Raw genomic sequence first — 12,962 nt, forward strand, 5'->3', positions numbered from 1 at the left:
TCTGTTCGCAACTTTGAGTTATCAATAGTTAGCAAAATGGAGCTGTTCTCCCCTGACCCCCAAAAAGAAAAACTACTGAAAGGTAGCCCAGTGGCAGGATTTTCGACCGGAGGCAGAAGGGCCTGTAATTACTACTTTGATGTAACATATTAAATGTTTTTAGTTCTAGTAAAGTGGTTTCTTTACATTTGAAATTATGCTCATGTAAACACCTTCTCACAAGTAGTAACATCTTCCCCCATATAGCCTGAAATTTGTTCCTATGTTTAATTAATACATACTGCTGTAGCTTGTTCAGTATGTTATTTTCAAATGTTTTTAAAAGGTGTTAACTTCATTTTCTCCTTTAAAATTGAAGTTGAGGATATTAGAGTTCCTTTCACATAACAATTCCATTGGGGAGAGAGGCAGTCAAGACGAAAGTTGTTTTAAAATTAAACTTAACCTGTTACTAATAACATCTGTAGTTAATTTAAAGTTTTTTAAAAACTCTAATTTTATTTATAAGGTGTACTGTTTGTTTGCTTTGACATTATGCTGGCTCTTTCCCTTTTTATAGGCAGTATCACTTTCTGATTCATATGCAGTAAATGTTTACGATTTCTGAGTGTATACATTATTTTAAAAATCACTAATATATATCATGATATGAAGGGTTTTATACAACTTAATGCATAATCTAAACTTTAATGTCTAAAACTCACTGTCACTTGGATTTCCCTCAATATTTTTCTTAATGTTTGTATATTGCAATGTTGAAATTCTGAAAACACAAACTTTACTTTGTAAATGTAAAGAGCATAGCACTCGTGGTAGGTTAGTGCATGTGTGCAGCTCTTGTGTGAGACTTGAAAGATGCTTGGGATGAAGGGAGGGTGGGCAGATGATTGGGGATTCTAATTATTTCTCTAGCGACTGATCTTGAAAAAAAATCTGGTGGTGGAATAGGGAAGCTTAGTTTTCAGGAAAGTCAAGATGTCTGGACTCAATTGTTTTCCAAACTTTACAGAGTACAAAGCATGAAACAATAAAAATGCCTAGTCACTGTGTTCATATGACATTACAAAAGAGTAATGATAAATATATTTTTGTGGACTTCACATGTATTTTGACTCCTGCATGATTAAGTAACTTGTAACAGCCATCCATCATACCTAGAATCTTACAGCCTACCCATCTTCTCGTTACTTTGGATTAAATTAGCTACATTCATAAGTAGATAAGTAAGGCAACATTGTGATCCAGAAGACCTCTTCCCTTCTGTTATCACTTGGTGTTTCTATACTGAAAATACAGTGACTTGTGTTCTTGAAGTTAAAAGTTGCATAAACGTCAGTGTGTATAGTGTTGTGTTTCTTCCTGTAGGTTTAACAGTATTTGAAACAGGACAAAAGAAAATAGAAAAAAGGAAGAAATTCAAAGAGAATGATGCATCTAATATTGATGGCTTCCTGGGACCATGGGCAAAATATGTGGATGAGAAAGAAGTAGCCAAACCCTCAGAAGTAAGCGTTTTTAAAAGTGTATTGGGTAAGAATCGTTAGCAACAAAGTGGCATACCATGGCAGAGACCAAGGTATGGAAGAAATCTTGTGACTTCACCAGTATAGGCCAGTGGAGACCAAATGTACTGTGGCAATGATACATTTGAAGGTAGTGCTTTAAGTGCTGTATGTTTGAAAATTTGGACAGTAGCTTTAGAAGAGATTTTGTGTCTTACTTTGTTGGCCTGAGGATAGCTGCTGTATGATAACAGAAGCAGCTAGGTGAAAAGAATAGTCAAGAAATACTCTTTAGTAGGAAAAAAGACAAGGCTTGCCTCCTTTCAGTCATTGACACTTAGGGCTTGTCCACACATACAGTGCTACAGTGGCACGTCTGGTGAAGATGCTCTATGCCAATGGGAGAGAGCACTCCTGTCCGTATAATAAAACCATCTCTGTGAGAGGAGGTAGCTATGTTGGGGAAGCTCTCCCACTGACACAGCACTTATGTCAGTGTAACTTATATCACTCAGGGGAGTGGTTTATTCACCCCCCTGAGTGACATAAATTATGCTGATATAAGCTGTAGTGTAGACATAGCCTTTGCTATAGCCTGTAAGCCTGAGTAGAATTAATTGTTTTAAAATTCTTTCTAGAGTGTGTATACCTTTCTAAGCTGTTCTGGCTTTGGTTAAAGTTTTACTTTTTTAATTGTTTTTTTTCCTATCCTGAAAATATTTCAAATATTCATATTTAACAAATACATTAATTCTAGTAAATAAACAATGTTTCAGTTTTGTCTTTTTGTCTTCAGCTTCAGGGTAACTCTTTTTAAAAAAGTCAAGACCATATTCTGTTTTTCTAGGAAGAGCAGAAAGAGTTGGATGAAATAACAGCAAAGAGGCAGAAGAAAGGCAAACATGAAGATGATAAACCTGGAGAGGAGAAGACTATCTTACATGGTAATGCCATTTTAGTCTGCTTTAATTTCTGTTACGTTCATAATCAAGGATAATATCGTGTAACTTCGTGTCAGCTATACTGGTAGCTATACTGTGTGAATCCCATTAGCTCCCATATACAACTGTAAAAGGAGTTAGATTCTCCTGTAGGCTGTGTCTACACTACAGACTTTCGAAGAGCTGTAAGATCTGACCAGCGTATCTGTGCTGACAGAAGCTCATAGTATGGATGCAGATATACCAGCAAATTTGCATTGTTACAGGTATAGCCTTTTACTTTCATGGCGGGTAGGGGGGGAGACAGTTTTACCTGTACCAAGAGCAGTTGTGCTGGTATAGCTGCATCCATGACAGGACCTATTCTGTCCTGGTGAAGCATCCCTAGTATAGACAAAGCCTAAGATAGAGGAACTAGGAGCAGGGGGAGAGAGAGGTCCTGCAGGGAACAGCCATATTCATGACCAAGCTCAACTGAAATGTTTTTAAATTAACAGAAAAAGAAAACCTCAGTAAGGGGGAAAATTTGAACTAGTGCCAGTTTGTATTGCTAAGAGTAGTGTGGCAATGTCACCTGTTTGTATATTGATTTCAAAAACGCTGGCGGTCACCTTCAAGTTGCCATTCATTATTTTACAAAATGAAATCTTTAGGGTTTTGGGCTCTGCCCCATTGCAGATCTAGTACTTCACTAACAAATTTGATGTAAGTTCAGTCGTATGCTTTGATCTTGTATTTGCAAGTAATACTTTGGATTAGAGTTCATGCTGTAACAGATTATATATTAAACATTAGACAGTCATTTAAATTTTGTTCTTAGTCTATTTGATGCCAATTTTCTTGCTGTCATGTTGTGAATAATTGTGTAGCCAAGTAGAGTTGCTGCACATTGAAAGCTTGCATCTTTACATAAGAATAATTAATTAGGGCCTCATCCCAAAGCCCTAAGCAGACGAAAAACCCAAGCCTTTCAATGACAGTTTTGCATACATAGGGCCTTTATGAATAAAATTAAAGAGAGTAACTCATAAACTGGGAATCTTCCTTCATTGGTGCTAATTCCTACCAACAGGAAAATACAGAACTGGAAATTCTTTTCACAGTCATATAATAGGAAAAGGAAAGAGCTGTATCACTTACATTTAAGACTTGCTGTATTTGTCATGACCCTGGTATGTCAATAGCGTAACACTCAACAAAGTGAAGAATACAGAACAAATAGACCTGATATTTTGTATCTAGTGATTTTTTCCCCTCTTGTTTTCCCAGAGAAAGGTTCAGCAGGGAATAAATGTTAGAACTGCTTGTTCTGTATTCTTCAGCTGCAAATTATAGATTTCTGAAAAAATAAGCTTATGACCAGAAAGTCATCAGTGCTTCTGTTCTCTAACTGTGTATCTTAAATTATTGATAACTTATTCCAATGCAAAAAGACTTCACCTGAAGTTTAAGGTAGAATGGATCTAAAATAGTCAGACATAATTCCCTTAAGGAACACTTCATTGTTCTCAAAACACAAACTTCATGGAAATTCCAAATTAACGTTCCATTGTATTAAATTACCTAAAATATTCAGTAATATGCAAGTAGACAGTTAAGGTCACTCAAACTTAATGTTGCTTCAAAAATGCTCCCATGAGACAATCTAGAAATTAAGAGACACTTATCTTTCCATCGCACAGGTTCATCTCCTTTGTAGCTAATGTTGAAGTGCTGGGTACTCTCTGAAACATCATTGCCTAAATATGACAATTTTATTTCTTAGATTTGCTCTCTGTGTTTTCAGTCGTATCTGGTTGGTGGTGGTGGCTTTAGGGTTGAGGTGGACTAGCTTTACTGCCGTTAGCCGAGCTGACCAACGGTTCTGTGAGGGGGAATTAGATCTTTATCTGACTCGTTAGCAAATCCGTTGATGCACTATATTCCATTCACAGGGCTAGTTGGAAATATAAATTGCCCCCAAGTTGCCATCAGTTACTTCTGTGAGCCCCACTGAAGGCAATAGGATTGCACAGGTGTAAGGGACTGACTTCAACTCCTGTTGAAACAATTGGAAACAACCTCATTGATTTCAAAAGAGTTGGATTGAGCCATAAGTGAGAGCTCCGTCTGGTCTGTGGAAGCTTTATTGCTGTTGGCGATAAACAAGCCATGGCAAAAATGCTTAATGTTCAGAACCCAAACAGAGTTTCCAGGATTAGCAATCAGAAAAACTCGACTTCTTATTTGTGTACTGGGCACATTTAATATCAAATGGCTGGGACACAATAAATGTAGAAATCCAAAGAGCAATTTTTGCTTGCTTTTTAGAGCAGGACTGCTGCCTTATATCTAATTCTTAATCTTAATTTTGTGTGGTGGTTGGATCTTCCCAAATCTGTAACCTTTGAAATTACAGGTTCCCTGCAATTCATAGTACTCTGTTTTTTTGGTTTGTTCGGTTTTTTAGTCAAAGAAATGTATGACTACCAGGGAAGATCTTATCTTCATGTTCCTCAAGATGTTGGCGTTAATCTCCGTTCTACAGTGCCCCCTGAGAAATGCTATCTCCCAAAGAAACAGCTCCATGTATGGTCTGGACATACAAAGGTAGGGAATATTGTTTTGAAAATGAGGTTTTTCTTTTTTTATAATGTAAATGTTTGTCTTTGTGGCTAAGTAGCTTTTCAGATCCTTATTTATAAAACAATGGACCCAGACTCATTCAAGACAAATTTTCTGGAGTTTCCAAAATTGTGCATAAACAAATTGGGTGTTTGCATACTCAAATGTGTATTCATTCATTTACCAGTTTCCATGCACAATTGCAGGTTTTGCACATATGTAGTGAAATCCTGGTCCCCAGGAAGTCAACAGCAAAACTCCCACTGGCTTCAGTTGGACTAGGAGTTCACCCATACACTGGTACATGAACAAATTAGGTTTAATTCTGGAGGATCATGAAAATTTTGCCCTTATTGTGAAAATTTGTAACATAATTCCCTATCAAAAACAGTTTCATGGTATTAACAGTAACATCACAAGATTTCCCACAATGTAGTTGTTGACTACAATTTCTCCTCCAGAAGTCTTCCTTCACCAACACTGTGTTTACACTACCACTTATGTCAGTATAATTTGTATCGTTCAGGGATGTGAATAAGCCACCCCCTGAGTGACGAAAATTACACTGACCTAAGCACTGATGTGGAAAGTGTGGGGAGTCCCTGAAAGAGAAGGAGGGTATCACCCAGGGAGCTTGTGGTAGGGATCCAGGGAGCCCCTTGCGTGTGCAGCAAGCTCAGTCTGCAGAAGCTATGAAGTGTGCAACCCCCTAGTTATTTAGACTTTATGTATGATTGCACAAAGTCAGTGACATTAAATATCAATAACAGAAGGATTTCCCTACTTTGCCAGTAGCTCTTAGAGAGAGAGTCCTGGGTGAAAGCCAGCTCGCTTAGGGTCAATCCAGATAAACCTGAGATGAAGCTGGGAGGAGGAGGGGAAACATTTTAAAGAACTATTTAACTGCTCCTTGAATTCTGGTTTATTTTTTACAATCGTCAGGGTGGCTTGAAATCTCAGGTTCTTACTAGACTGTTCTCCAGGCACCCAAATGAGAGTGGCCAGCAACTCTTTAGCTTCTAGCAGGCCAGGATATTGCGCCTGTCCATCCCTTCTAGATACAGCTTTTATTCTGGTTCAAATGTGTTTATTACCAAATGCTTGGACTGCTGTAGTGCCTAATCTAGAGCTAGCCTTGAAGACCATTCAGTCATTATCCATTCAGATAATGCAGACTGGATGTGCTTGCTTTTTAGGCAGACCAGACTGCGGATGTGACACACTATGTTCTGACCTGTACATTGGTAAAACTTAAAATGTCTGGACTTTAGCCAGACTTAGGTCGAGGCAAGGCAGCTTACATTGACCTAACTCTGTAAGCGTCAATGCTGAAATATAACTCGCCCGCTGCACTGACTTAACTCCCCCTCCGCGAGAGGCACAGCGCTTAGGTTGATGTAGTTAGGTTGACACAGTGTCAGTGTAGAAACTGCGTTGCTGAGGTCGACTTTCAGGCGCTATCCCACAATGCCCTCCACTGACAGTTAAATTGGTCCATGCACTCCTGGTGAGGATGCGCACCACCAACAAGGAGCGTAATGTGGACATGCAAAAGCAGTTTAATTACTGTGGTGGCTGTACATCGACATAACTAGGTTGATGTGGTTCTGTACTGTAGGCGTTCCCTTAGTTTTCAGAGGCTGCCTCTGCCATGTGTAGTAGGACAACTGCACTCTGAAGGAGCCCCTTTAGTTAGCTGTTGCTAGACAGAAGCTGTTGAATCGGGGCAGGTATTTTTCAGAGTTGGGCCCTCACCATTGCAATTTGATTTTGCCGATAATGCATCTGAGCCCAAGTTGGATTAAGTTTGTGATACAATTCAAGGCACATTCCTTACCCAGAGCTTTCAACTCAAGGCAGACTCTGGAGACTCCTAATGTTTAATCCCTAGACATTTAATCTACTGGCTGCTGTCCACTGTCTTGAATCTCATCCAGTAAGATGAGCCAGCTGTAGCAGACGGTATATGTTCCTCATTCACGCATGGTCATTAGGTACTATCCTAATCCATGTTAAATGTGCTTAAACATGACATTGTGTTAAATGTGTTGCATAGCTGCAATAAGAAGAAAATATTAAGGCCTGGTGTATTCTGTGGCCAGCTTGGCCTGAATTCTGGGGCTGTGTTCTTAGAATCGCTAGCATTTTGTTGCAGCAGGTTGGAAATTATGCTGCGGAATCATTTACATTTGAAAAATGAACAGTGCAAATGAGTGATCTGTGAAAATGAAGGTACAAGTAGAGCAGTAGCCCTTGTATGTTTTGATACTTTTTCTACATAGGTCCCACAATTTCACTATGTAATATGCCAAACTTTTTATACTGACAGTGCATAACTAAGCTTTTGGGGGAGGGCAGGGAAAGAGCAAGCTAGATATCGTGGCAGCAGGGGATATTTGGGGCTTTGGCCCTAAGAGAGAGAAGCACATGACCTGTGCCTTTCTGCTGAAAGGGGCAGCACTGAAATGTTGGCATCTCAAGGGGGTAGTAAAGATTAACATTTTAATGATTTGGGCAGTTTCTGCCTCTTTTGGAGCTGTTGTGTCTGGCTTTTTGCATAATTCTGAACTTTAGAAATTGTGGGTGAAAATCGTGGCCCCATGGAATTCTCTGCCAGAACTCCCTTTGACATCAGTGGGGCTAAGACTTTCATTCCTTGTGGGTTTTTTCCTGCACCAGCACTTTCCATTTATGGTAGCAGTCGTGGGAGAGCTTATATAGACCAACTGCAGAAGTTCTTACCGACCAAGTCTGCTAATCCTGTTTAGTGAAGGTAGTTGGAAGGTAAAAATACCTGCATTATGTCTACACTAGCACTTCCACCATTACTGCTCCCTGTAAAGCTGCACTGTTAGTCCTATTCAGTAGTTAATCTTTTTTTTTTTTTTTTGAGGAAATGTTTTTTTAACCCCACTGTGTTCTATGCACTGATTTCCATGGTACCTCTTAAAATCCCCTGCAAATCTTTTTTAACATTGAATAATCCTAATACTCAAGAAAAGATGCTCATACATTGTGTTTACTCTGAGTGCAGCTGTTGCTTACTCATCAGAAAACTGCACATGCAAATGGTTCCTACATGAACAATTACCTGTTTACATGTGCAAATTTTAGTGGGAAAAGTTTGCCAGTACAAGTTAACTGCTATAAAAATTTGGTTCTGTATCTGTCAGCTTAGTGCCTCTTTTGTGTGTTGAGCAATAAGTAGGCTTGGGAGGCTGTATAAATAATCAGGAATAGCATTTTAAACACACTTGAAAACTTTCTGAATTAGTGTTTTTCCTTTACTTCTCCCATTTCTGAGTTCAAGGTTTAGTTTCCTTGTATTAGTGATGTTTCAAACTTCAAATGCAATGTAGCATTTTTATGAACGTCTTTGCTCTGTTTAGGTATCTGTAATAAAATAAGCTTGCTGTATGAAACCAGCATCCGGAAATCAGGGTGCTGTAAAATAAAGTGATGTAAAGTATTGTCTGTCTGAAAGTCTTTGTTTTTTGTTTTTGTTTTTTTTTCCAACATACGTATCTGTTGGTTTTATAGTAACCTCTTTAAAAATCCAATTGCAGCCCACTGGGATTATTCACCTGAGTAAAGTTACAAATGGCCTTTAGTGTTTTCAGGGTCAGAGCCTCTGTGGTTGAAGTTGTTGTCATGCAAGAGGCCTGAGTTAGAAGTTACCCCAGGAGGCTGCTTAGAGAGGCCCCAGTTACTGCTCACAGGATTGTAGTATAAAGAGGATTGTAGTCACGATTGTGCAGAACTGGGTGTATTATGAAGAGGTCAGATTGGCAGGGGGGAGAGCTCTGTGTTATTCTTTTGTCAAAGCTAACGTTCCAAACCCACAATTTGTATTTCTTTGCCAAGGGCTGCCATGGTAATGGTGTGGGTGGGTGTCCGTGTGGGAGGGGAAGGGGGCATGCACACAACTATTGCAGTGACTCAGGATTGCCCCCTGGTGATTCAGCAGGAGCAATTGATTAAAATACATTGCTGTGTTAAAAGGAGCAGGAGATTGTACAGGCTCCTCTTCAACCTTTCTGATAAGGTTGGTGTTTTAGGATTTGAGCTAAATATTTTAGAAAAGAGGGAAATTGAGCTCGAAAAAAAATCCACATGCTCAATTTGCTGTTCCTTAATCATTTATGTTCTTATTTACAGGGTGTCAGTGCAGTCAGGTTGTTTCCACTCTCTGGCCACATATTGCTATCTTGCTCCATGGACTGTAAAATTAAAGTGAGTTGTTTCTGATATACCTTCACTTCGTACAAATGTAGCATTCACAGCATTTAAATAGTGAGTCTAATTCTGTTAGAACAGGTACTTTTCCAGGGTTTGAGTCCCCTGTTTAAATTTGTATCAGGCTAAAAATTGTCAAATAGTCATCCTACATTCTAGTTTTTCTCCCAGAAATGGTTTGAATTAGTTTTTGTTCTGCATAAAAATAAATAGTTAAGTTGTCAATCACCCGCATTGAATGTAAAAATAAGTAATGCAGAAACTATTTTAATGAAATATAAAGATCACAGTTAAAATGAAGTCAAGAAGTGCAAAAATTAAGGTTTCTGCAGCAACCTGTGTGTGTGTTAAATAGATGCCTATCACCGCCCTGCCCACACTGCATGTACTGTATTTTGTATTCTTCTCCCTCATTTCTCATCTGTTTTTATGTTTAGATTGTAAGTAGGGCTGTCGATTAATTGTAGTTAACTCATGCGATTAATTTTTTTTCATTGCACTGTTAAACAGAATACCAATGGAAATTTATTAAATTTTTGGATGTTTTTCTACATTTTCAAATATATATATTTCTCTTACAACACAGAATACAGTGTACAGTGCTCACTTATATTATTTTTTATTACAAATACACCTCTACCCCGCTATAACGTGACTCGATATAACCCGGGTTTGCATACAACACGGTAAAGCTCAGACACTCTGCTCTGAGCAGCATGTTAAGGATGCCGGGCTGGGGCCGAGGGGTTGGATAAGGGGCAGAGGGTCTTGGGGGCGGTCAGGGGCCCCTTCCCCCAGGTCTGGGAGACAGGAGCTATGGGGGGTCACTTTTGGGGGCCCTGCAGTCCCAGAGTGGCCATGGGTATTAGCGGGGGGCCAGGAGCAGCCCACTCCGCTTCCCTTGCCTCAGCCCCAGCCATGTCGCTCGGGTGAGGGGGCTTGGGGGAAGGGATCCCCCCGGCACTCACTGGCAGCAGAAGTGGAGAGCCCGGCCCCAGCCCGCTCCACTCCGCCAGCTCCCAGCTGCGGCTCTCCGCTTCCCACCGCAGGTGAGTACGGGGGGGGAGTCCTTTCCCCAACCTCCCTGCACACACCCATGGTGGGAAATGGAGCGCCGCAGCTGGGAGATGGCAGAGTGGAGCAGGCTGGGGCAGTGTTGCTCTGCTTCCCGCCGCTGCCGCTGAGTGCCTGTCAGGGGGCGGGGGGTGTTGATAGGGGTCGGAGCAGTCAGGGGACGGAGCGGGGGGTTGGGTAGGGGGTGGAGTCCTGGGGGTGATTAGGAACAGGGGTCTCTGGAGGGGGCGGTCAGGGAACAAGGAACCGGGGGTGGGGGCAAAGCAAGTTCAATATAATGCAGTCTCACCTATAACGCAGTGAGATTTTTTTTTTTGTCTCTCAAGGACTGCGTTATATCAGGATAGAGGTGTATTTGCACTGTAAAATGATAAAAGAAATAGTATTTTTCAGTTCACCTCATACAAGTACTGTAATGCAATCTCTTTATCATAAAAGTGTAACTTACAAATGTAGAATTTTTTTGTTACATAACTGCACTCAAAAACAAAACAATCTAAAACTTTAGAGTCTACAAGTCCACTCAGTTCTACTTCTAGTTCAGCCAATTGCTAAGACGAGCAAGTTTGTTTCCATTTATGGGAGATAGTGTTGCCTGCTTCTTGTTTACAGTGTCACCTGAAAGTGAGAACAGGTGTTCACATGTCACTTTTGTAGCCGGTGTTGCAAGGTATTTACATGCCAGAGATGCTAAACATTTGTATACCCCTTCATGCTTTGGCCACCATTCCAGAGGACATGCTTCCATGCCGATGACACTCGGTTTTTTTGTTTGTTTTTTTAAATGCATTATTTAAATTTTGACTGAACTTCTTGGGGGAGAATTGTATGTCTCCTGTTCTGTTTTACCCGCATTCTGCCATATATTTCATGTTATAACAGTCTCAATGATGATCCAGCACATGTTTGTTTTAAGAACATTTTCACTGCAGATTTGACAAAATGCAAAGAAGGTACCGCTGTGAGATTTCTAAAAATAGCTACAGCACTCGACCCAAAGTTTAAGAATCTGTAGTGCCTTCCAAAATTCAAGAGGGTCGAGGGGTGGATCATGCTTTCAGAAGTCTTAAAAGAGCAACATTCCAATGTGGAAACTACAGAACCCGAACCACCAAAAAAGAAAATCAACCTTCTGCTGGTGGCATCTGACTCAGACGATGAAAATGAACCTGCACTGGTCCACTCCGCTTTGGATAGTTGTCAAGCAGAACACATCATCAGCATGGGCGCAGGTCACATAGGCTGGGAGAGGCTTTGCCTCCCCAAACAGCCAAGTGTTACCCTTCTCCCTGCTGTGACCGCTCCCTGTGTGTGGCTCCAGTCCTCTGGGTCCAGCTTCCCGGTGCTCTGGGGATGGGGAGCTGCAGCCACCCCCCTTCCCAAGGCTGGAGCCATGCGCCGTCCGCACTCTGGAGCTGGGGAGGCTGCAGCCGGCCGGCCAACCCCCAGGGCTGGGGAAGCTGGGGCCATGCACCGCCTGCCCTCCCAACACTCCTTTTGGGGCTGGGGAGCTAGCCATGGGGCTGGGCCAGTGGCCACTGTGGGGTGGGTGTCTCTGGGCTCCAGCGGAAGTGGGGGCTCAGTTCTGGTGGAGGGGAGGGGGGAAGAGGCATGGCCGTGAGCGGAAGGGGTGGGGCTAGGGGCTAGCGTCCCCCAGCCGGTGGTTCATGCACCACCCATGATCATCAGCATGGATGCATGTCCTCTGGAATGGTGTTGACGTATGAAGGGACATGTAAATCTTTAGTCATTATATCTGGCATGTAAATACCTTGCAACGCAAGCTACAGAAGTGCCATACGAAATGCCTGTTCTCGCTTTCAGGTGACATTGTAAACAAAATGCGGGCAGCATTATCTCCTGCAAATTTTAACCAAACTTGTTTGTCTGAGCAACTGGCTGAAGTAGGACTGAGTGAACTTGTAGGCTCTAAAGGTTTAGTTTTGAATGCAGTAATTTTTTGTACATAAGTCTACATGTGTAAGTTGCACTTTCAGGATAAAGAGATTGCATTTTTGTACTTGTATGACGTGAATTGAAAAATACTATTTCGGTTTTTACAGTGCACATATTTGTAATAAAAAATAAATATAAAGTGAGCACTGTACACTTTTTATTCTGTGGTGTAGTTGAAATCAATATATTTGAAAATGTAGAAAACGTCCAAAAATATTTAAATAAATGGTATTCTATTATTGTTTAACAGCACGATTAATCGCTTGACAGTCCTAATTGTAAGCCTTCTGGGGCAGGCATTCTGGTTTCACGTGTGTATGTAAAATGCCTAAAACAATTTGGGTGTTAGCACAGTATAAGTACTTAATAATCATATTTAAATGCTATTACAATTAGGTTGTGAAGGTCACAAGTCCTTAAGCTTACCTTTGCTGCTGCTATCATTTGGTAGAAGACAATGTTATGTAAAGCTACATTTTATAGCTTGGACAAATGTTGATAGCAAAACATTTTTTGCTGAAAAGTTCCTCTTTTGAGTTTATGAAACTGGACCATTTAATTTCTTGTTGCTGAATGAAATTTCATTTTAGTTCAGCCTTGCATACTGTTGAGATAGTTGCAGAAATTCTGTGGCAAATGTTCACATTAT

General features: G+C 40.8%; 1 protein-coding gene across 3 annotated transcripts in view; it reads left to right on the forward strand.

Annotated features, from left to right (window-relative positions):
- Positions 1-12,962, forward strand: part of CDC40 (cell division cycle 40) — a 59,062-nt gene that overhangs the window by 29,145 nt on the left and 16,955 nt on the right. For all 3 annotated transcript variants that reach the window (XM_073337030.1, XM_073337032.1, XM_073337031.1), the window contains 4 exons: positions 1,366-1,505; positions 2,350-2,446; positions 4,893-5,032; positions 9,206-9,280. In XM_073337030.1, the coding sequence (XP_073193131.1) occupies positions 1,366-1,505; positions 2,350-2,446; positions 4,893-5,032; positions 9,206-9,280 (452 nt within the window). The remainder of the gene's footprint in view (positions 1-1,365; positions 1,506-2,349; positions 2,447-4,892; positions 5,033-9,205; positions 9,281-12,962) is intronic.

Source organism: Lepidochelys kempii, chromosome 3, assembly GCF_965140265.1.
Source record: "Lepidochelys kempii isolate rLepKem1 chromosome 3, rLepKem1.hap2, whole genome shotgun sequence".
NCBI classification, from domain to species: domain Eukaryota; kingdom Metazoa; phylum Chordata; order Testudines; family Cheloniidae; genus Lepidochelys; species Lepidochelys kempii.